The following is a 21,846-nucleotide window of genomic DNA, read 5'->3' as shown; positions in this document are numbered from 1 at the left end:
TAAAAGTGGTTCCCCTATGATTACGAGCCAAGAACCACTTTCAGTGCTATTTAGCACAATTTTTTTAGAGTGTTTGTTTAAGAGGCCAGATCGTATTCTAGCTTCTTGAACGAATGGCCGTGTTTGCATGTTCTCTGTAGGCAAACGACTTGTTTGGCATCAGCCCACTGATCTGTTCTTAGCTCAGTTCTGGGCTTTCTGTGAAATTCTCTGTGAACCACACAGCGACGTGTTGAGAAAAGAGGAAATTCTCTTTATATTCTCTTCTATGATGGTGTATTTTCAATGCATTTTATTCTTGGTTCAGTTTTTTCTGCCTGGCTGGTGAACTCTATCAGAGTTGCTATTGAGGAATCAGCTAGAAATGCAGTGAGTCACTGACCGCTATCTATGAGGAGAAAATAAACATGGGCAGGAAATGACATCACGGTGATAGGGCTGTATGGTTTACCTTTACAAGGGTGGGTCCGGGTTTAGTGGGGGCAGCAGAAGCGACTGGCTGAGCGGCCGTCACTTCACGACTGTTTGTTTGATCATCTGATGTTCGGCTGAGGAAGTCTGTGCACTGGTTCGTAGGTGGACAAAACTGAGATAAAATAAGATTAAAGGCCATATGGCCGTGATGTAAAGAGAATTACAAAATCCGGATGTCTGGATTATTAAAAAAAAAGTACGTGTCATACTTCGTAAATACATGTCTATATCAAACCTTGCTTTATCAATAGCGTGTAAACAAAGTTTCATGTTGAATTATTAGTCACTATACTGGATGTGAATGGAGGGCTGGCTGAGGGGCTGACCTGCACGCTGGAGCAGGCTGGAGGTGATACAGAGGAAACATCAGACAAACAGCCTTCTATAGGGGATGATGCAGAAAATTGAGACTCATGACTAGCCGGCTGCTCTGGAGAAAGAGCATCACTACTGTCTTCTTCAAATTTATAAACATCCATTGGGCAATTCTCGTCTATATGGTCAAAAAGGCAAAAACAGGACATAACAAAAAACAAAGATTAGGCCAGTAATGTATTTCCCCCCAATTCCAGTAAACTTGATGATTAAGCATGTCATTTCCCATTTTTTTGTTTACCCATGATAACTTCATTAACGGTGGAGTCGACAGGCAGGATGTTCTTCTCCACCAGTTCCATTGGTCCAGGCCTCTGTGCGATCTTCTCATTGAGGTCATCAGCCAGACGAGCCCGCTTCAGTTTCATCTGAGTGGCATGTAAAGACGGCTCAGCCAGGGTTTCTGAAATACAAACAGAGAAATGTCAGAATATAGCAAAGCTACACTTGTTTGAAAATAAAATGTGTTGCTCCACAAGACATTGACATGAAGTGCTCTCAACTTCACACCATCCAATTGGTCGGGTACTTGCCTTGTAGAATGTGCATACGGACAAGTTCGGCTCGATCAGGTCTGCTACGAATTTTATGCTTCAGGAAATTCTCAGTCTGTACATAGTGGGAAAATGCAAACAGTATAATATGAATATTAGATATTACACCAGTGCATATTACTGTACTCCAAAAACGGTTGTGTTCAAAACAAAACATCTCTGTGTCTAGTTAAGGACATATTAACCTGTTTTGTGTTACTTTAAAGTCAACCTTGTGTTGTCCCTTTTATTTATTTAAAACAGAATCAACACAAAATGACTCATAATGTGTTAAAATCACAAAGTGATTTTACACATCCTTTCTGAGAGTGTGAACAGAACTATCAGGAAATGCTAAAAAAATCTCAAGATGGCCACACAGAGTGTAAAAAAACGCTTGACTTTTAAAGGGATAGTACATCTAAAAATGAAAATGATTTTTTACTTGGAAGAATGCTTGTAACCAAACAGTTCTTGGTCACCGTTGACTCCCATAGTAGGAAAAATGACCATGGTAGTCAAAAGTGCCCACAACTGTTTGCTTTCCTACATTCTTCTAAATATCTTCTTTTGTGTTCAACAGAACAAAAAAAAATGTATAAAGCAATTTTGTCTACTATGGTAGTCAACGGGGTCCAAGAACGGTTTGGTTTCAAGCATTCTTCCAAATATCTTTCTCTGTGTTCATCAGAACAAAAAAATCTATACAGATTTGGAACAACCTTAAACATTCACAGAAACTTTTTGTTTTACACAAAGTTCTTGGTAGTGGAAAAAAGGTTCTTTTGATTATATAAAGGTGAGAAAGAAATGGTTTCTACAAGAACCTTTTGACTGAATGAACCTAAAATGGCACCTCTGTGAAGAAACTTTTGTAGCACCTTTATTTTTGAGAGTGTTAGTCTGGCAGATACACTGATCTACCACTTCTATCCTATATAAAGGCATTAGTCTGAACCTTCTGTAATCTTACATCCTTAAACCAAAGTAGAACCGTTACAAAATTAAAATACAAAAATGATGGAAAGTGTACAAAAATGTCTGAGATGTGTATATTTACCCGTGCCCTCTCCAGACTTCTGACCTGCTCGTGAAAAACTGCCGGAGTCTTCAATGCTGGAAAGGCAAATAAATTCAAAGCCTTCATTTAAAAACAAGTTACGTGACATGCTATCGTTATTCAATATCTTATATTTCTGTCCAATAAATCGATAATCAATTAAAGCGACTAATATGATTTTAAAGAAATATGTTGACCCACTTTAGAGGCCCAGTTCAAAAAAACAAAAAACGAAGACAGGAACAAATATGAGTATTTCTGTGGGTGTTGAGCTGTAATCTATGTGAATGGTCAACAGGAAATGAGTGTTAAACTCATGCACGTCCCAACAACGTGGCTTGATTAGCAGATATATTTTTCACTCCTCTTTGATTAGTCACATCGCTAACCACAACTCTCCTCTGCTGTACAAACTACACAAACGCTGTCTGTAAACCTCTTTAAAGCCCCAATGCTCACATTAGCACTAGGTAATAATTTGTCTTGAGATTCCGAGCCATTAAGCCTTGACCATAAAGCCTGGGAGGTAACCGCAGTTCTTGCTGACTAGAAGTGCAGGCTCAGTCGCTGACTCACTCTTGGAGTTTGGACCGTGACATCAAGGGCTTGTGCAGACGGCCTGCACTGAGAGTGCACGGCAGCTCCTGCTGTTCCAGACAGACATCAGCCACACCATTGTTCTATCGCTACCTTCTTATCAGCTTGTATCCTCAACAGACGCTTTCTTTTATTAGAACTGCCCTCCTTACCGACACTCATAAGTTAGTTCATACCCACCCCCCTGCCAAAAGAGCAATCTACAAAATAATGGTGCCTGGTGGTCAGTGTGTTCCACTTTTTGAGTGAGCATTTGCGCTGGATTTAGATATGATGAACTGAGAGGATGGTTCAACCAAAAATTTTAATTCAGTCATTGTTTATTTATCCTCATGTCATTTGAGGACTCATTTTTCTGTGGAACACAATAGAAGATGTTTTGAGTGGTTTTGTGACAACGAAAGTCATTCGGGATCAATGATGTTTGGTTGCTAACGTTCCTGAAAATATCTTCTTTTGTGTTCTGTAGAAGGAAGAAAGTCACACACGTTCGAAATGACATGAGGGTGAATACATGATTTTTCATTTTTGGGTGAACTTTCCCTTTAAGTGATAGTGAATTTGGAGCTATATTAAAGAGACATAAGTCCATTTTCGGGTAGGATAAATTTGCCTACACATCAATACATAGTCACAATTTAACCATCCTGTTCTTTTGTGAAGCATGCATACTCACGTGGCATGATGCCTTGGTCTATGAGCTGCTCGCGTGTGCGCCTCTGCTGTAGTCTTAACTGCAACACTGTAGAAACAAGAAACAGAACACTGTAAAAAATGACTAAATGTGTTTCAACTACTAAAACTGCATTAGACAGCACTAGATACAAAAAAGTCCCATGCGTATCCTAACCAACCACAACTAAACACAAAATCCAAATACCAGATTCTTCATTCAGGGTTCAACCAATGTCGCAAGTGGTCGACAGTAAATTTGTTAATCGTCAACAACTATCCTAAATATGTGGTAACAGCAAAAACAAATTGTCATTATTAACATCGTGACATAGATAAAATAATACTTTTATAGTATCTCATAATTCTGAGTTTTCCTTTAAAGGGGTCATATGGCGCGAACACGTGTTTTTCTGTGTCTTTGGTGTGTTATAAGTTGCCCATGCATGTATTAGACACGTAAAATTGCACAAATGAAAGTGTGGGAACAAAAGATGCATTCTATCTAAAAGCGAATGCTCACCCAGACCTGCCTGAAACGCCTCGTGTAACCACACCCCCACAAATCTACATCAGTTCGTGGTATGATTTGACTAAGACCGCCCAAATGTATACGCAAGTAAGGTGGGCGTACCTGTCAGTACAATTGCTTTGGAACCTGATGTTCCAAATATGGTAAGAGGCGTTACATTTCCCTCACAAGCTTGCAGTATTCGACCAATCACTACGCACTGGTTAACTGGCCAATCATAGCACACCTCGCTTTTCAGAGCCATGAACTTTGTTAAAAATTATAATATTTGTTTTAGCCGTGTCATATGAGCCCTTTAATAAATCACACAGTAACCAAAAAATACCAATAACCCATGAGATTTGTCATTTAAAACCCCGTTACATTTAAATGCTAAAGGGTTGAGAGTCAACCTAATTTTTTTGTTGGAATGTAATAAAAGTATCAAAAGGGACCAAAGATTGATAGCATTGACCTCAAAAGCAAACATATAAAAAAGCTGTTTATAATAGAGATCAACAACAGAACAGCCTCCAAAGTTCTAGTGAAAATAATAAACACTGCAGTGGTCCTATCAACCTCTGGAGATGATGTCATCTAAAGTGTTGGCTGAACAGTCTCCTCTGCGTGTGCGGACCATAAAAAGCGATTTGCATAAAAAGGCTTTGTGTTTTGATTTGGTTTAGGAAGCACTGGTCCATTAAATACCAAGAACACCAAACAGACAACAAATCCAGTGAAATAGTGAAATGTGGGGTACTATGTACTACACCTCAGTCAGTGCTGCTTTACTGTAATAAACTGCAGATGGGACTCTGTGTACAAATTTACAAACAAACAAGCATGGGCATGTTTATTCACGAGACTAACATGACGTCTAGAAAACAAAACGCTGTGAAAAACGACGTGGCGGAATGCCGAACATACTCAGTAGACTACACCCCCCCGTCCCCTTCACCATCATCAGCGCTGGGAGCAAAGGCCGAATCTGATTGGCCGCAGAATGAGGCCTAGCACACCCAGTCCCGTAGAGCTCCCAGGAGAGCGAACACTCTTGCCTGACTCACTCCGTCTAAAATAAACTGAGCCGTTGTGAGAACAAGGCCTGGGAAACCGAATGTTTTAGAAATGGCATGGGGGTGGGGTTGGGGGGGTTAGAGTCGAACAGAACACATCCATTCTTCATACAGCAGCTGGGTAAAGATCGAGTCGAATAACGGCATGCTTAGCGCCCTCCCAAAACCCCAAAAGCTTGGAACACTCTGTACCAGCTCATGTTTTCCATTGTGTCTTTGTGCCAGAAGGTTATCTAGTGGGTTTCGATAGTAAAACAGTTATCCATCACAAATCACGACCTGTGCCACGAGCAAGAAGCTCTTTTTAAAACAACGTGGCGAATGAAACTTGATAGAAGAGGGGCATTTCATGTATTAAGAAGATACCACAATCATCACTATCATCACAATCATCAGTATTGCAGTATACGACACGCCTGCAGTCATCCCAATGTTTATTGAGATGACGTCAACTCTGATGTTCTGTGGTGAACCCCGACTGACCTCTTCAAGCCCATCTTCAATATGTACAATAAACAAAAGCGAGCTTAAATCCTTTCAGCTTCAGTTCTCTAATATCCTTAAAGTGATGGAGTGATAAAGTGATTCACCCCAAAATGAAAATGCTGTCATTACTTACTCACCCCTAGATTGTTTTAAACCTGTATACATTTCTTTGTTCTGCTAAACATAAAGGAAGATATTTCGTAGAATGTCAGTAACCAAACAGATCTCACCCCCCATTGACTCCCATAGTATTTATTTTCCCAGTAAATGGGGGATGAGATCTGTTTGGTTATAAGAAATCTTCCAAATATCTTTCTCTGTGTTCATCAGAACAAAGAAATGTATACAGATTTAGAGCAACAAATGATGACAGAATTTTCATTTTTGGGTGAACTATCACTTTAAGATTCAATCTTAAAGGAACAGTGCGCCCAAAAGTACAATTCCGTCAACACTTCTCAAATTCTGTCTATGTTTCTCATGTTCTCCCAAACCGGCAGGACTTCTGTGTAATGTTTTTAGTGTTCCCTGGAAGAATGTCCCCATTCACTTTCATAGTAAAAAAGACAAGCATTAACATTCTTCAAAATTTTCTTGTGTTCCACAGAAAAAAAGTCATACGTTCAAATAAGACACAAGGATGAGTAAATGACATCATCATTTGGGTTTTGGAGGGTGAAATAAACCCTCAACTTTTCTTCAAACCCAGATGCTTACAGGACAAATTTTGTTATGGCTACCGAGTCCCTTACTAAACTGTTTAAAAAACACTTCAACGCTGACTTGTCTTCTGTTAACATTACGGTTTAAAAATATACATCACCAGCTCCACACTTCACTGTATCTGTAGCTCTGGAAGTACACCGGAGATGAATGCATGTTAGCTCAGGTTTGGGCTTTGATAAATGAACACACTCTTTGGTTTACGTATCATTGATGGGCGCTATCTCGACAATCAATAACTCCTTAATCCTTAAAACTAAAGCCATACATCAAATAGCAGTGCGGGCTGCACAGATCTCCTTCATGTGTCTTACTGCCGAGTAATCGTGTAAAGGTGTTACTCCCACTAGGCATTAAAAGCAGATAAACTTCCTGAAGTGGGATGAGAAAGAAGCCAAATGACCAACAGAACGGTGAGGTAATGTTTGGGTGTGAATTTCAATGAAAACGTGGGTGTTTTTCAAATGTGATAACTGACATCAGACATCAGAAACCTGGCGTTATTGCGACATTTTGACATGTATCTTCATGTCAGAAAGTGTCCCAACCTGAATTCACCCTTCGTTTCTTAAACCACAACCAACCATACAATCATTACAAGCCACAAATGTTTACATTTCTTTAATGACATTCATAAGTAATAATCTGAAGTTGATGTAATGTTCTCATAACCCAATTCAATGTCATTCACACTGTTTACAAGCACGCTGTTACTTCTCTAAATCCACATTGAAAATACTTCTAATAATTTGACTTTACCCCTGCAGACATTCAAGGTCTCCACTTCGAGGCAGGCCATGGAGCTGAGAAACGGATCGTGCCGTGTCCGTGTCTGGAGTCCCATGGATTGCTGCAGGAATTTAGGAGCGGGGCAAAACAGCGAGAAAATCCCCAGCCTGGAGTGTGATTCCTTCCCCGTTCCGACAAGTTTCCTTCCGCGGCTCTGTCTCTAGACGGTTGGTGTGAGCGTTTGTAGGTGTGTGTGTGTGCTCTCTCTGCAGCAGTTCAGCTCTTGCTGTGTTAGTGACTGTCAGGAGGGGCGGGGCTAAGGATCGAAGCGGTTAACCCTCAACAGTCACTGGGTAAATATTGCACTTCACAAGTCAACTTGATTTTAAACAAAGTGGAACTGAATGAAACTATACAATATTTACCACAACACCCCACCGTGATCTAATTGAATTTAAACTAGTTTAATTATAGCTGCAAGAAAAATAATTTTGGGCAAGCAAAACATGCTGTCACGGAACAAAAATGACAAAAACAACCTCTGGGATATTTCTGTTAGTGTTTGTTGTTCGGTGTGTGGCTATAAACAGATAACATCTAGGGATTACATGAGATTTAACATTTCACTGTTTCTTATTTATATTTCAATGAACGGCTCTAATAAAGCACCACACGTCTCATGGGGTTCCAGGCAAAAATGCCATTAAATTTGATCTTATCTACATTCAGTGCTGTCTCTGTCATAATAACTGGAGATTAATATTGCTAAGAGGGAAAGGAAACATTTAAAAACAAATTCTATGGGAATCAGATGGAGCGAATAAAAACAAGTGGAGCGTCTGTGTGTGTGGACTCCTCAGCCAAGACTAATATAAATATAAATACAAGACAGTATGTGCTAAGATTCAACCGCCGTTAATATTTTCAATAGGGGAATTTATTGAAACATCACGATAAGTTTCAATACGGCCAGACGGCCGATTCAAAAGAGGAAGCATGGTACTGTCTGTTTTGTATGAGCAGAAACAGATCATGGTAATGCAGACAAGCGTAACAAACCCACTCCGAGATCAAAATATCTTCAGGCAAAAGGGAGCAGGAATCAATTAGGAGAACACTATTGGCAGCAAAGCAATCCATCCGAAACATATTTTTGGTCGCTCTTTAAATACTCAAGAAATGTGTGTTTCTTTAAGGGTATTTATTGGTGCAATTGTTCTGATAAATGACATTTACTCAATGCTGAACTTCTATATGAAAGCTGATAAAGATTAGAAATCATGTCTTGTTTAAGGATTCATTATTTACGAGTGGGTCTCTTTTATCACTGGATATTTATGAACCGGTTTCTTGTACATTATGTTCTTATTATGACAACGTGCACCTAAGCCGTAATCTACTTCATTGTAAACCAAACATAAACTAAAATTTTGTTGTAAAATGTTTGGTCTTATAACAGTACCTATAACAAGTCCTATACACATTACCAAAAACTTTAGTCATTTACAAACAATGTTAAACATTTACAGTCATTTACTGTAATAATTAAAGGTCCAATGTGCAATTTTTTGGAGGATCTATTGACAGAAATGCAATATAATCTACATGTAATCAACTGTCTTCAGAGGTGTATAAAGACTTTACATAATGAAGCGTTATGGTTTTATGACCTTAGAATTAACTATTTCTATCTACATACACCGCGGGTCCCCTTACATGGAATTCACCATGTTGTTACTACAGTGGCCCTAAACAGACAAACTGCTCTACAGAGCACGTTTCATAAATACGTCATCTCCTTCGGCAAAGAAGCAAAAACATGACGACATCTTAGTTCTTTGTCAGCCACCGTAATGCTTCAAAAGGGAGGGGTGAACGGTGGAGTGAGCCGTTGGTTGCAATTTGCAACCTCACCACTAGAGGCTGCTAAATTTCACACACAGTACCTCCAAGTAAAAACTGTGTAGTCCACACAGATATCTGAGCTCAACAAAAGAGAGAGAGAGATTTTTGATCTTCTGGATTTCTTCTGGATTCAGTTTTTCCTGTAATCTCAGACTGAATCGATGATGGTTAAATCAAACAGTTTGTTGTATACTCTATAGAGCACATTGTTCATCCAAAAATCTCCTTTTACCATTACAGTTAATGATAAACAATGTTTAAAAATAATATACTGTATATATACGTATATTGATTTTGCCTCCTGACACACTAAAGTTTTGCCTAAGGCTTTATAAGTACAATACACAGTATCATGAACACCAAAACTCAAAATATCTTGTATAGTTGTAACAAAGAAATCACAGAAATAAAATAACATTTGTTAGGGTCAGCAGACAAACGGGGTAAATCCGAGGTCATATTAAATATTGAAGTCTCTGAAATAGAATCGAAACTGTGACTCACTCAAGATAACCAGTCTGAGAAAACTGCTGATTAATACAGAAAGTAAAGATGGTTGTATTGTGGGCGCTAAAGTACAAACATGTCTGCTGGTGTCTCGGCTTCCTTCCTTTGTACATTAAATTGCCCAGCAGAGATGTCCATGGGGAGTTAGACATGAACTCAGACTGTAACCGGACCGATGTAAACGGGTTGTTCAGGAAGGTTCAGTTCCAACTGCCCACTTGACCACCCCTTTTGTGTCTTCTCATAAGCATTTACATACCCGTAAAACATTTCCAGACTGAATCTTTTGGCTTTGTTTGTGAGAGCCAGACATATCGACCAGTGAAGGTTAAGGCAAGATGATAAAATCACAAAAATCAGCGGTCAACGTTTATCTGAACCGCTGAGTTCCGACAACAGCAGCAACACAAACGTGAACCTTCCACAGTATCGGACACTTTTGTCAATTATACTTGACGCAAAAATTAGTTTACCAGTCGCGTACCCTAAAAGTGAGCCAAGAACACTTTGGAAAAGAGTTAAAGAGCGCGTGTAAGCCGTGATTATACGTTGGCTCTCAACATGCAATTCCTGCGTAATTCTCCACATCTTACCACAAACAAATTTCTCAACAGTCTGGCAGTCCTTATTTTCTCAGTGTCAAACCAGGGCGGCAGTTTAATGGATGAGGAGGAAATAGGAGCTTGGGAGCGAAGCTCTGGCCTGAGGGCACGACCGAGCGGGCTCACTCACCGTTCTTGCGCTCTTTAAGGGGTGGAAGGCTCTGAGTGGGCTGGAGGGATAGCTCCTTCATGTCATGGGTCACCGCATCACTCCGTGGGCTCGGCACCAGGACGCCCGAATCCCCCTCCACTCCCAGACTCTCCCGGGGCTCCATGTCTCTTCGGGGAAGAGGCGAAGGTCTGTCCCTGGAAACTACCACGGCGGTACAGGCGACTGGCGGGGAACTCGGTCTGCCAGAAAGAAACAAAAGGCTTCAAGTGTTTGGCAGCTTTTATAAACACAAGAAAAGTTGTTGTTGTCGGGGCGTGGTGGCGAATCAAATGTACGTGTAAGGAGACCGACTGTTCATCAACTTGGCTTAGCGGTTCGTGTCTCATATTGCAAAGATCCCAAACAAATCATTTGATAAACCCACAAGAGAAGGATGAAAGCTGGGGATGTAAACCCAAGAAATGCTCTTGTTTCAGAGAGCTTCCTCGAAACGCTAGAAAAGAAATGTGGCCAGTCAATCTCCCTCCAACCTATTCATACTCCCAGTTTGATGGTACTTCCAGTAATCCCTATCAAAAAAAAAAAAACTACGGCCAATGTTTAAAGTGCAAGAAAGTGTAGATGTGGCTATAATCCAATACACAGTATATGGGAGTATATCCAAGCAGCGAGTCCAGGCCAGCTGTTTAATGTGTTATTCTGACAGATGCTCCCTGCGCAATGTGATCTACATTGTGTCGCCGAAGGACCACTTAGGATGCATGGATGGAAGTAATATCTATACAGTCTAATTTAGCAATAAAAATATACACTTAACGGTGAGGATTTATAAAACGTACTTTGAATGACCAAATGGCTCTATAACATACATTTCCAAAAAATAATAGCAAGTTTTAAATATCGTATAATCAACAAATCAGGAATGTAGTGAAGGTAAGTGGCCATAACTGAAATTGAAAAACTGCCCTGCTGCAATTTAACATTCAGACAGACGCTTATACATACAATATCAACTTACAAACAGCTTCCAAAACAAACACTTGAAACATTCTCATAATACAAATACTGTATGATGTATTGATGTATCATGCATGATGTTCGTTTTGAAACAAAACTTGGTTCTTCTTCCAGAAGACTGGAATTCAATAAGGCAGCAAAACAGAAGACAGATTGACTAATGGAAGAGAGGCAACAGGTATCCTGCAATGCGAGCGCTGCTGTCAAAGACAAATCCTGCACTTGGCTGCTTCTCCCCTCCATGCCAAGCTGAAGACAAAGTGGATTTGACTTGGCAAAACCACAGATATGAGCCTGTCTGGACAGCTTCACAGAGAGGATTTTCTCTTTGTGGAAGGATGGAGATTTGCCTGTGTGCAGCGTGATGGACTGGACAAATAAAAGGGATTTTACAAAAAGTTTTAAATTAATCATATGAATAATCCTGTAGCAATTTCATCTTGTTCTTATTAACTTACAAAAAAATCAACATGACAAACAACGTTGGTAACTATTGTTATGAACCTACGATAAAGTGTGAGACAAGTAGCTGTTTTAGTCTTCAGATGGGCTTTAAACGACACCCACCGCCTTCTCATGATATTCTCCCTGGAGGTCTACAAGGCTGATGGTGAGAACAAACACAGATACATCCCTTTGGGCCTGTGTTTTCATTTTGAGCCGTGTTTCACAACCACAAGCGTTCAAAAACATCTGCCGCCCACTGTAGAAGCTAAGAAAATCTAGCTTCTATATTACTCTCCGTTAATAAATGCTCTCCTTTTTCTTCTACATTATTGAAAATTCAATTCAAAACATGTTTTACAAGAGCAAATTGAATAGTTACAGCAATCCTTTAGTAGATGGTGCTCTGGTCCTCATTCACTTCAATGATGTGCCTTGAAACATGCCCAATAATATTCTCAATCTTATCGATAAAAAAACAAGTTGGACCATGTATCTGTATGCATAATGATAACACTCCTTTGTAAATTAATTGACCTTTTGCTAATTTCCTTTAAAAAATCTGAAAGAAGAATCTGTCAACAAAATTAAGCTGATAAAATGCTATACAATAAATATGAACAAAATGTCTAAAGTTGCTGAAACAAAAGAACAAAACTGTAAAAACTTGTATTATTATTTGTTTGTACCTGTCAGAGGAGCAGTGGGTCAGGGTCCTGTTGAATATCACTAGGTCATGGTGTCTCTAAAAAAACAGAGGAATAGTCTGACATGAATTGAATTCAACTATATGAGCATTCCCATTGGTACAATTATCCATAGGCGAGAGAGGGATCGTTCCTCCTCATACGGCTGTGAAACCGCAGTGAAGCAGGCACGCGAAGGAAAGGCTAGTTTGCATCTAATCAATGCAGTTGCTGTGGAAACAGTAATCTGCTTGTGTACTGATTAATGGCTGAACAATAGCATGACAGATATTTATGGATGTGTGCCACTCCACAGAAGAGACCATCAAGAGATATGGAAAACAACCTCATGAGGGTCTGATCTGATCCCTGGCATTCAATTTAATGAAGCACATGACAAATACCCAGCTCCTGTCGCTCTCTTCTAAACATCTAAATTACTGTGCGTTATATCTTTATTTATAGTTTTGGTAAAATCGAGCTAGACAATTAAAAAGCTGAAAATGTTGCTTTAAAGCTTGTATGACTTTCTAATGGAACTCAACAAAAGCTCTAAACAAAATGAAGCTGGACGTTTATTTAGGGATGTAACGATTAGCTCAGCTCAAGGTGCGATACGATTCACGATACTGATCTCATGATAAGTTTTATGATGAGTTGACACAAATTAGAAATGAACAAGTGCCCTTTTATTATTTCTTAATTGCTGCACATTTCTTTGTAAAATAAAATATAATTTATGTCAAACAGTAAAACTAAACTGCAATTTTAAAACAAATTCTAAATCAAACAAAACATTTTTTTTGTTAAATATAAACAAACTAAGACTTTGACTGTGCTTTCCTAACTTGGATTTTATATATATTTTTAAAGAAATATCAACATATCCACGTCTTCCAAGTTGACAGTAAACACAGCGGCCCCTGCTGTTCAAAACTTGCATCACGATTTATTTCACATCTCAACGGACTTGAATCCTCACATATCGATTTTCAGCAGGCTCATGATGAATCGTTACCTACTATGGCCAAAAATATCCAACACAACGTCACCAGAATTTGTAACTATTTTATGAGGTGACGAATTCTCGTATGATCGTTTTCATATGATTTGTTTTCGCAACAGTGATGTTAGGCTTAGGGGTGGGGTTAGGGGAGGGGCTTCAGTATTACTTTTTCTAATAATCGTATGTTTTTGTATAATAGACTCTATGCACGATCACTTCGGCATTTTGTCTCAGTCCACTCAGTTACATCCGGCGAATGCGGGTGCATTATCAGGTAGTTGACATAGCTGGTGTTTTATGTGGGAACATGACTGCAGCCGGTGATGAGGCCCAAACCAGCATGTCCAGTGCAAAAAGGCTTTGACTTTTGTAATTTTTTACTTAACATTTTTTTTTATCCGTTTTACTGAGGAGACCTTCTTGAAGGATATTGGTTTCCTTATGAGCACTTGTTTGTAATAGACGTACAGTTGTGCTCAAAAGTTTACACACCCCTTGCAGAATCTGAAAAAAGCTGAAACTTTTGGAAAAATAAGAGGATTTTTGAAAATTAAGGTTTATTTTTAATTTAGTCCTGCCCTGAGCAAGTTATTTCACTAAAGAAATGTTAACATATACTGTAGTTCACGCTAAAGAATAATAACAGAATTTTTAAAATAGCCCAGGGCAAAAGTTTACACGCCCCTGTTTACACGCCCCTAATACTGTATGATGTTACCTAAACAATCAATGACAGTTTTTATGTTTAGTCATAGTTGTTTAAGGGTTTCTTGTTTGTCATGAGTCATTAGACTGTCCACTGGTCTTCAAAACAATCACCCAGGTCCTCCACAATCTTTGCTTTTTCAGCATTTCTGGATATTTGACTCATGTCCAGCAGTAACTGTATGATGCTGAGATTCCTCTGTTTACATTGAGGACAATCAAGAGGCTCATACACAACTATTACAATAGATAGAAACATCCGTGCTGCCCACAAAGTCAACACCATTCACCAAGTCAGGTGGGTGTAAACCTCTGAAAATGGTTTTGGTGTAAATTGTTATTGTTTCATTTATACATCTTATTTTTTAATTTACTAATGTCCTTCAGAAGATTTAAAAATACATAAATGTTTTTCAGGAAATTAAATATATATATATTTTTCAGAGGTTTACACCCACCTGACTTTAAATGAATCGTGTTGACTTTGTGGGCAGCACTGGATGTTTCCATCTATTGATATGTCCTGTCCCAACTTCCTCATTCATTAGAAAAACATTACCACAGAACCCTGTGCTTATCAAGCCATTTCACAGGGTCTTTAAGTCTTTCACCATCTCCCACATCCACTACTGCTTTTAAATTTCCAATAGGAATGGATACAATTTTACACCTAAATAACTGAACTAGAAGACTTCATGCTTATTGAGTTAGGCAAAAACCATTTTCTATGGAAAGCATGACAAGCAGATTAAGTGACTCAGTAAGCACTGTGATCTTGTTATCTTCTGCAAATTAAAAACAACAGGCTGATGAATGCCTTAACTCTTCCAGGCACACAAGCCTCCATGACTGACTTAAGCCTTGGATTGCTTTCTTAGCTGCTCGAATTCCCTGCTTTCAATCTTATTCGACAGAGTTTAAAGACTTTCGGCTGTTTTCTCGCCGAGGATCACCATTAAGCCCCTCTCAGTGACACTGGAAGAATTCATCTTAGTCCAGCACTATTTCGAAACCTCAAACAGAATTACATTCACGATTCTGAAAAGGGAAACTTGGGCCAGTCGGGGACACCATCGGAGCGCCTGCTAGGGCTGTCACGATTATTCAATAATCGTCTCATCGTGATTGTTTGACCTCATCGCGATGGTTTCAGATCATCGCAATTATTGCACATCTCTATAGAAGACACTAGGGGGAGCTGTAGTGCATCTGCATATTGCATATTTAAGTGTATATATTGCAACTAAAGCATGGTACTTGCTTTTTTTTTTAAATGTACCACCACAACACAATCACTTAAAAAAAAAACTATAGCATATACCATACAAATTACCTGCAGTACAATTTAATATTATTTAAGCAAATCTCAGTGTGAAAACCAGTCTACCAAAATTTCATTAACATAAGAGTAAAATTTTATTGTAGTCTTGCAAGTGAGAAAAAAACAGACAGCTTTTCTATGACAGATAGTATTTTAATGGTGGCTTCAATTCACACCTGATAAATTTACAAGTATTTGGCGGTTGTATTATTGACAGGTGATATAAGTATATGATGACCCAATTTTTTCTGATGTATTTCCAAGAAAAAAACAGTCTTGTATTCAGAACAATATGGTTTCAATCGCTGAATCAAAAATGTATGAGAATTAAATGTCAAAGCTCTAAAACAGACAATTAATCGTCATAACCGCAACGATTTATTAGACAATTAACCGTCAGTCAAATTTCATAATCGTGACAGCCCTAGCGCCTGCTGCCAAACAGCTTGACCTGTGTTCAGACACACGCCATCGGCAGTAGATACTTTGCGTTGGGACACATTTACACTCCACCTAGAACAGGAAGTGTAGATATGCATGACTGACCACTTAGTACAAACAATTTACGTCTCCCTGAGGAGCTGGACTGTGACTGCAGCGTTAGGCTCCAAACAAACACAATCACACATTGTAATGCACTTTCAGTTTCAACCCGATCTGAACTGCAAATTGCTTAACATGCAGCATTCGACTGTTACATTAAATGGAAAAATCCCTTGTTTGTTTGAATAGTTCGCAATTGTTCCGTAAAGTCCAAACGGCGTTTGGAAGAACACATAATAGCTGTATTACAGCATTACTACACGATGAGAACTTCAACCCACACAAACAGTGAATGACTCATCCACTGTGAACTGGAGGGGGTCAGCTGTGCTGCTAAATTTAGCTGTGAGACCAGCCAGAATAAGCATCTGGGATAAAAATGAAACCGCTCCGATGCTTTTCCATGTGTTTGAAGAGAGCGCAGGCATCAGCAGAAAGAAAACACCAGCTTGAGCAAGCAGAGGAAAGAAAGGGGGGAAATTCCTTTGCCATTCCCCAAAATGATCCCACATTTTAACTTTCCCAGAAAGCCAACTGATTCCCAAGGGACCGTCCCGGAGCGGAGGGCACAGGGCCTTTGCCCCTCCCACTTCCCCTCATCCAACTGGCCCAGCAAAATATTCAGCGGGGAGTCAGTAGTGAGCACATCACTAAACCATAAACCACAACAGCCTGCTGTCAGCCAATCAGAATCAGTTAAATTTCATTTAAAGTCAAAGGACAAATTCAGTGAATCTGAAAAATAGGGCTGTTCACCAATTAATAAACACAAACTTTTACTCTGGATGCGACTAATCGCGATTAATCGTTGAACAACCGTACTGAAAAATGATTCCTATTAAACGCCGCCGTCTCATTTCCTTGCATATATGCAATTACTTCTACAAATCTACTTCCCACTTTCACAACAACATGATTCAGCGTGCATTGCGTTTTTTTTACTACATTACATTTCCAAGAAACTTTACAAAATTCTATAGCTTTCCCAGGACAACAAATGCGTGTCAGTATGATTCATGATACCGTGTCATTTTCATCAAGCAACAATGGGGCAAACAATGACCTAAACTTGTTGATCATTTCAAACAATAGCCAAAGTGAAGAAATAAGTGCTTTCAAACTGTTCTCTTTTGTAGTTGGATAAATAAAAGCATATTGGAACCAGACGTCAATGCCACAGAGTTCCTACTCAAAATGAACTGGAACAATGACAGCTACTGACATTAAATTCATACCGGCTGGAACTTCAGTCCCATTCTCTAATACACTGAGGAAGATTCAGAATACTGAGAATATGATCTTGGAAAATGACCAATGTGTAGCTTCGTAGTACACAAATTTGTTGACTATTAAATCCGGTCAATCTGCATCAAGGCATGTGAGGTCACAGCGAATGACGTCTCAGTGGAATGTGACTATGTATGAGCAGTGTAGAATTGTAACCCTTACCAGAAATGTGTTTAAAAACTTTAGAGTTTAACGGAAAAGCGATAACAAAAAAAAATGCAATGATCTCATTCGTGTTTGTGAACTTTCCGAAGTACAGTTCAAATGCACAAAATAACATTTACCCAGTGATTACAGGTAACGATAACAACGTTAAAGACTCGAGCTTTAAGTCAAACAGGCGACGCAGCAGACTAAGAAAACAATGTCCAGACCTCCAGGGACTATGCTTAAAGTCACTATAAATACCAGGACCTCAACCTCTCAAGTCCTGCTTGAGCGCAGCTGCGGTCTAAAGGTCCTCTCAAAAAAATTCAACTGTATCAAAAATGTCATCGATTTTGACTCGCAGAGAACCAGCTCTGATCATTCATCTTCTAAGAATGTACTGGTTGATGTACTGAAATATACTGCAGACATCTGTGGTGAGTAGAACACAGTCTGTCACCAGTAAAGAATGCTTTACTTTTCCATTCAACATCTAATAATATATGCATTACAGACATTCTGTGAGCTACATTTAGTTGAGACAGACCATTTTAATCGGACAATACAAAAAACAATGTGATAATTCTCTAAAACTGTATGTCAGTACAGTTATTATTTTATTAATACAACACTAAATCCTGTAAACGTGACGCCTTTATAAACTGAGACGCCCAGAGCCTTAGGTGAAAAAACATTATGTTGGCAATTGATGCTATGCAGGCAAACTGGCACAGATAAACAGAGTTAAAACACATGGCTCTGCCCTTTAAAAGATGCATTCAAACATTATACTTCACCATAACATGCATTCACTATCTTGGATGGGTTTGTCTGGCACATTATAGTGGAGTTCATTTATAAGAAAATGTGCCAAACATAAATAATAACAATCTGGTTCCTTCAGCCCCGGGTAGGTGACGGTGTATGTACTTCTTTGGGTGTTAAGATGACATATTACAAATGCAGTAAGAAATACAATAACAATACACAGCACGAGAACAGTGACTTTATAAGCCAATGTTACAAAACCATATTGAACGGAATGGATTGATTTACATAAACCTTGAAGTAAAGTAGGAATTAAATGGGAACATTTTTCATATTGCAAGAAAACCTGGCTCAAGTTCAGGGCCCGGTTGCATAAAGCACCTTAAGTTTTTCCCTTAAGTATGACACTTAAGGGGTGATTTTCCTTTACCAAAGACAATAGGAGAATAACTTAAGTCAAACTTAAGGTATACTTAAGGACACACTTAAGGGAAAATTACACTTAAGGTGCTTTATGCAACCGGGCCCAGGCCTTCAGCAAAGCATAATAATGCTGCTCTGTATGGTATAATGAGTCAGGCCTCTAGCAGTGAACACAAGCGTGTTTTAACCTTCACGGCATGCCAAAATCACATCAACGCCAAAGGTCGCTGCATGGGAGCGCTCAACAATGTTGCCTTGCAGACACACCCATAATGCCATGAGGGTGTGCATAGTTAACAACATTTTACTGAACCAAACACCATTTCAGAAGTTCATGCCAACAAATGACAAGCTCCAACACCCTCACACCTGTGAATTGAGTGAAGCACAGAATATGCATTCATTACTCTGAACTCAAGTCACTTTTATCCAAAATAATTTACAATTTTATGTTATAAAGTGTAAGGTGTTTATTTTGTTTGTGCACTTGCACTAATGCAATATCGCTTGAGTAGGAGTGTATGTAGTGTTCATATATCTACATGGCTGTGATAAGGCCAGAGGCAATCACAGCCATGCAGATAATAAGAACACTACATACACACTTCACGAGTTTGTAGATAAACCAGAAACAACGTCAGTGTCTTTAAACCCCTCCGGTTTTAAAGGAAATGGGGAACTACTTTCTTCCGCCACGAATCCAAGCCCAGCATAACAGTTAAACCTCCGCTACTGAATCCAAACAATCACTTCTTTTAAAATTGCGCTGTGCTGAGAGAGACATTTAAATGGCAACTCACCGAGAATGTGTTAATCCCATTTCTATTATCTTGATCGAGACCCTCGCTGTCATTTTTTTAAACAATGAGTGCACAGCGCTGTGAATAAGTGGCTAGAGACACCGCCAACACCGACAACGTTTAGTTTCACTCAAGTGTGTTCCAATTATCATGGTGTACGGTCGCCACCTAGTGTCCATTTTCCAGTATTGACGTTTGCGCAGTGTTGCGATTTAGATCTCATTCATCGTACAGCAGCAGCAGTTTCGGTTCACAACGCGAACAATCTTTGCCTAGGAGAAAGATATGCCTGTAAGTTTATTAACTTTCTGTAAGCGTTCATATTATGTGTTAACATAATATCGATTCTTGGAAGTTAAACTGTGATCGATATAACGATAATGAAAGAAAGCCCCATCGCATCACATGTACAGTACACCCATGTGCAGATCGCAGTGCACGCGTTTATATGTCGGCTATACCAAACGAATTAATGTACAGTTAGTAATTTCATGTCTTGTTTATTAAATGACAGTTTAAAACAAAAGAGAAAGCGTCACATAAGTAAACATTCTGGAAAGTATAAACAGCGGTGTGTGTTTGTTTGCTAGCAATCTAACTTCTTCAGAGTAACGCAGTTGCGAGGACAGCATAGTCCGAGTTAGTTTAGTGGCGGAGTGATACAAACAGTCAGTGAAGCGGTTCAACGGTCAGTTCCCGTGATGACCCTGGTGGAATATCACACGGCTATCAGCCAATCAGATTCCAGAACAGATGTATAAACAAATAATCAATACATGTTGCCCTTAGCTGGATATATACGATATCTTAAACTTGGCGTAAGTGATAAAAAAGAAAAAGTCCGTTTACTCATTATCAAAAGAGTTCCCTGCAGTACTGTTTCAGTCCTAACAACTACAGAAGTATCTACATTATTCATGAAAATCATTACTACTCATGAAAAACAACTTTCAGGGTAATCTTTGATGAAGTCAATAATATTATTTTACAACACCGGTAATAGTCATTCATAAGACGTCGCTAAATATGACCAAAAAATACTAACAGCTGTGAACCTGGCATAATGTTTCAGCTGTGAAAATCGTGAAATGAATCGTCAGCCCGTTGGGTACGAATACAGTTTATGACTCATTCTTCTGAATTACAGCGCAGGTATGAAGACTACAATGTATCATTCACTCACTCGTGCGGCATCACATTCACTGTACACTACACGCAACAGGAGTGCAACTTACCGCTATTTTTGGCTTCCGAACTAAACGTGTTCACACGAATGACACATACAGAATGAAATGAAATTCCGACAGGACATTGCAGTTGTTGTGTAAAGATGGCCGCTCTTTATTGTGTTTCGCTGGAGCCGATGATGTAATGAAGTTGTGTTAACCCTTCCCAACTTCCTAAGTCAACTGCTGCTGGCATCGCAACAAGACCGCTGAACTAAAACAGTCGATTGCTCCTTCATTAAGATGAACACATTTTCAGATCAACTTCAATGATTCTGAGATATCTACAAAACGAAACGTCATGCGACAAAAAAGAAAACACGCACACACTGCCATGTGGTTATTCAAGGTAGACTCTTAGGAATATTTATATTAGCTACACTTTACATAAAATGTATATGTTGATATTAGAAATAATTATATTAGCTATACTGTACATAAACTGTATATGTTGATATTAAACTATGTATGTACTGTAACTAATTTGAACGAAGTCATAAATTCATTGAGATACCCCGAGGCATCATCATCATCATAAGCTGATTTTGTGTAACACCGCCACCTGGTGTGCACTGAAAGGCAGTTCATAAAGCAATGAAGAATATGCAAATATACTTAAATACAATAATAGTATAAAGAATATATATTATAATAAGTATTTACCTCACTTACTCGCATGAAGAAAAGACTAAAGCCCTTTATTGGCTCTAAACAGATACGCGGAGATTATTATTATTATTACTTTAACATTAGTCTTCGTGTATAAGTGAAAGTGGATGTTTTTAGTGCTTTGACTCATTTTAAATTCATTTTAAATGGTCCAATAATACGACAAAAAATGTTTTAATTACATGTGTGTATGCATGATACTAATAAAATACTTAGCAAAATGATCTTTGATAGCTCTTTGAAATAACTTTACAAAAGCATGTGACGTCAGCTACCAATGTATGCAAAGACAAACAGAAAGGCGAGTATTTAAGGCAAGCCTTTCAGATATAGGCTATATATTCACAATATCTATGACTACTTTAATATGCAAAAAGCATAAGTGTACATGTGACATGTACAGTAGTGACAGCCTTTTTTTTTATCATGACCTGTGGTCCCT

The 21,846-nt window shown here is 38.9% G+C and overlaps 1 protein-coding gene across 3 annotated transcripts in view; it reads right to left on the bottom strand.

The window, feature by feature from the left end:
• mrtfbb (myocardin related transcription factor Bb) overlaps window positions 1-20,860 on the bottom strand; it is a 31,526-nt gene extending 10,666 nt beyond the window's left edge. Inside the window, exons 1-9 of one of the 3 annotated variants that reach the window (XM_057345555.1) lie at window positions 20,745-20,860; window positions 12,513-12,568; window positions 10,381-10,601; window positions 3,716-3,781; window positions 2,443-2,498; window positions 1,383-1,458; window positions 1,091-1,252; window positions 801-967; window positions 452-586 (exon numbers count right to left, since the gene is read on the bottom strand). In XM_057345555.1, the coding sequence (XP_057201538.1) occupies window positions 452-586; window positions 801-967; window positions 1,091-1,252; window positions 1,383-1,458; window positions 2,443-2,498; window positions 3,716-3,781; window positions 10,381-10,525 (807 nt within the window). In that variant the 5' untranslated portion in view covers window positions 10,526-10,601; window positions 12,513-12,568; window positions 20,745-20,860. Of the gene's footprint in view, window positions 1-451; window positions 587-800; window positions 968-1,090; window positions 1,253-1,382; window positions 1,459-2,442; window positions 2,499-3,715; window positions 3,782-7,266; window positions 7,478-10,380; window positions 10,602-12,512; window positions 12,569-20,744 lie in introns of those variants that run through there. The other 2 variants (XM_057345556.1, XM_057345557.1) reach the window with 2 other exon arrangements.
• Between the last annotated feature and the right edge of the window lie 986 nt (window positions 20,861-21,846).

Source organism: Triplophysa rosa, linkage group LG11 (genome assembly GCF_024868665.1).
Source record: "Triplophysa rosa linkage group LG11, Trosa_1v2, whole genome shotgun sequence".
Classification (NCBI taxonomy): Eukaryota; Metazoa; Chordata; class Actinopteri; order Cypriniformes; family Nemacheilidae; genus Triplophysa; species Triplophysa rosa.
Note: the sequence above shows the minus strand (reverse complement) of the source record. Positions and strands in the feature narration are given on the sequence as shown.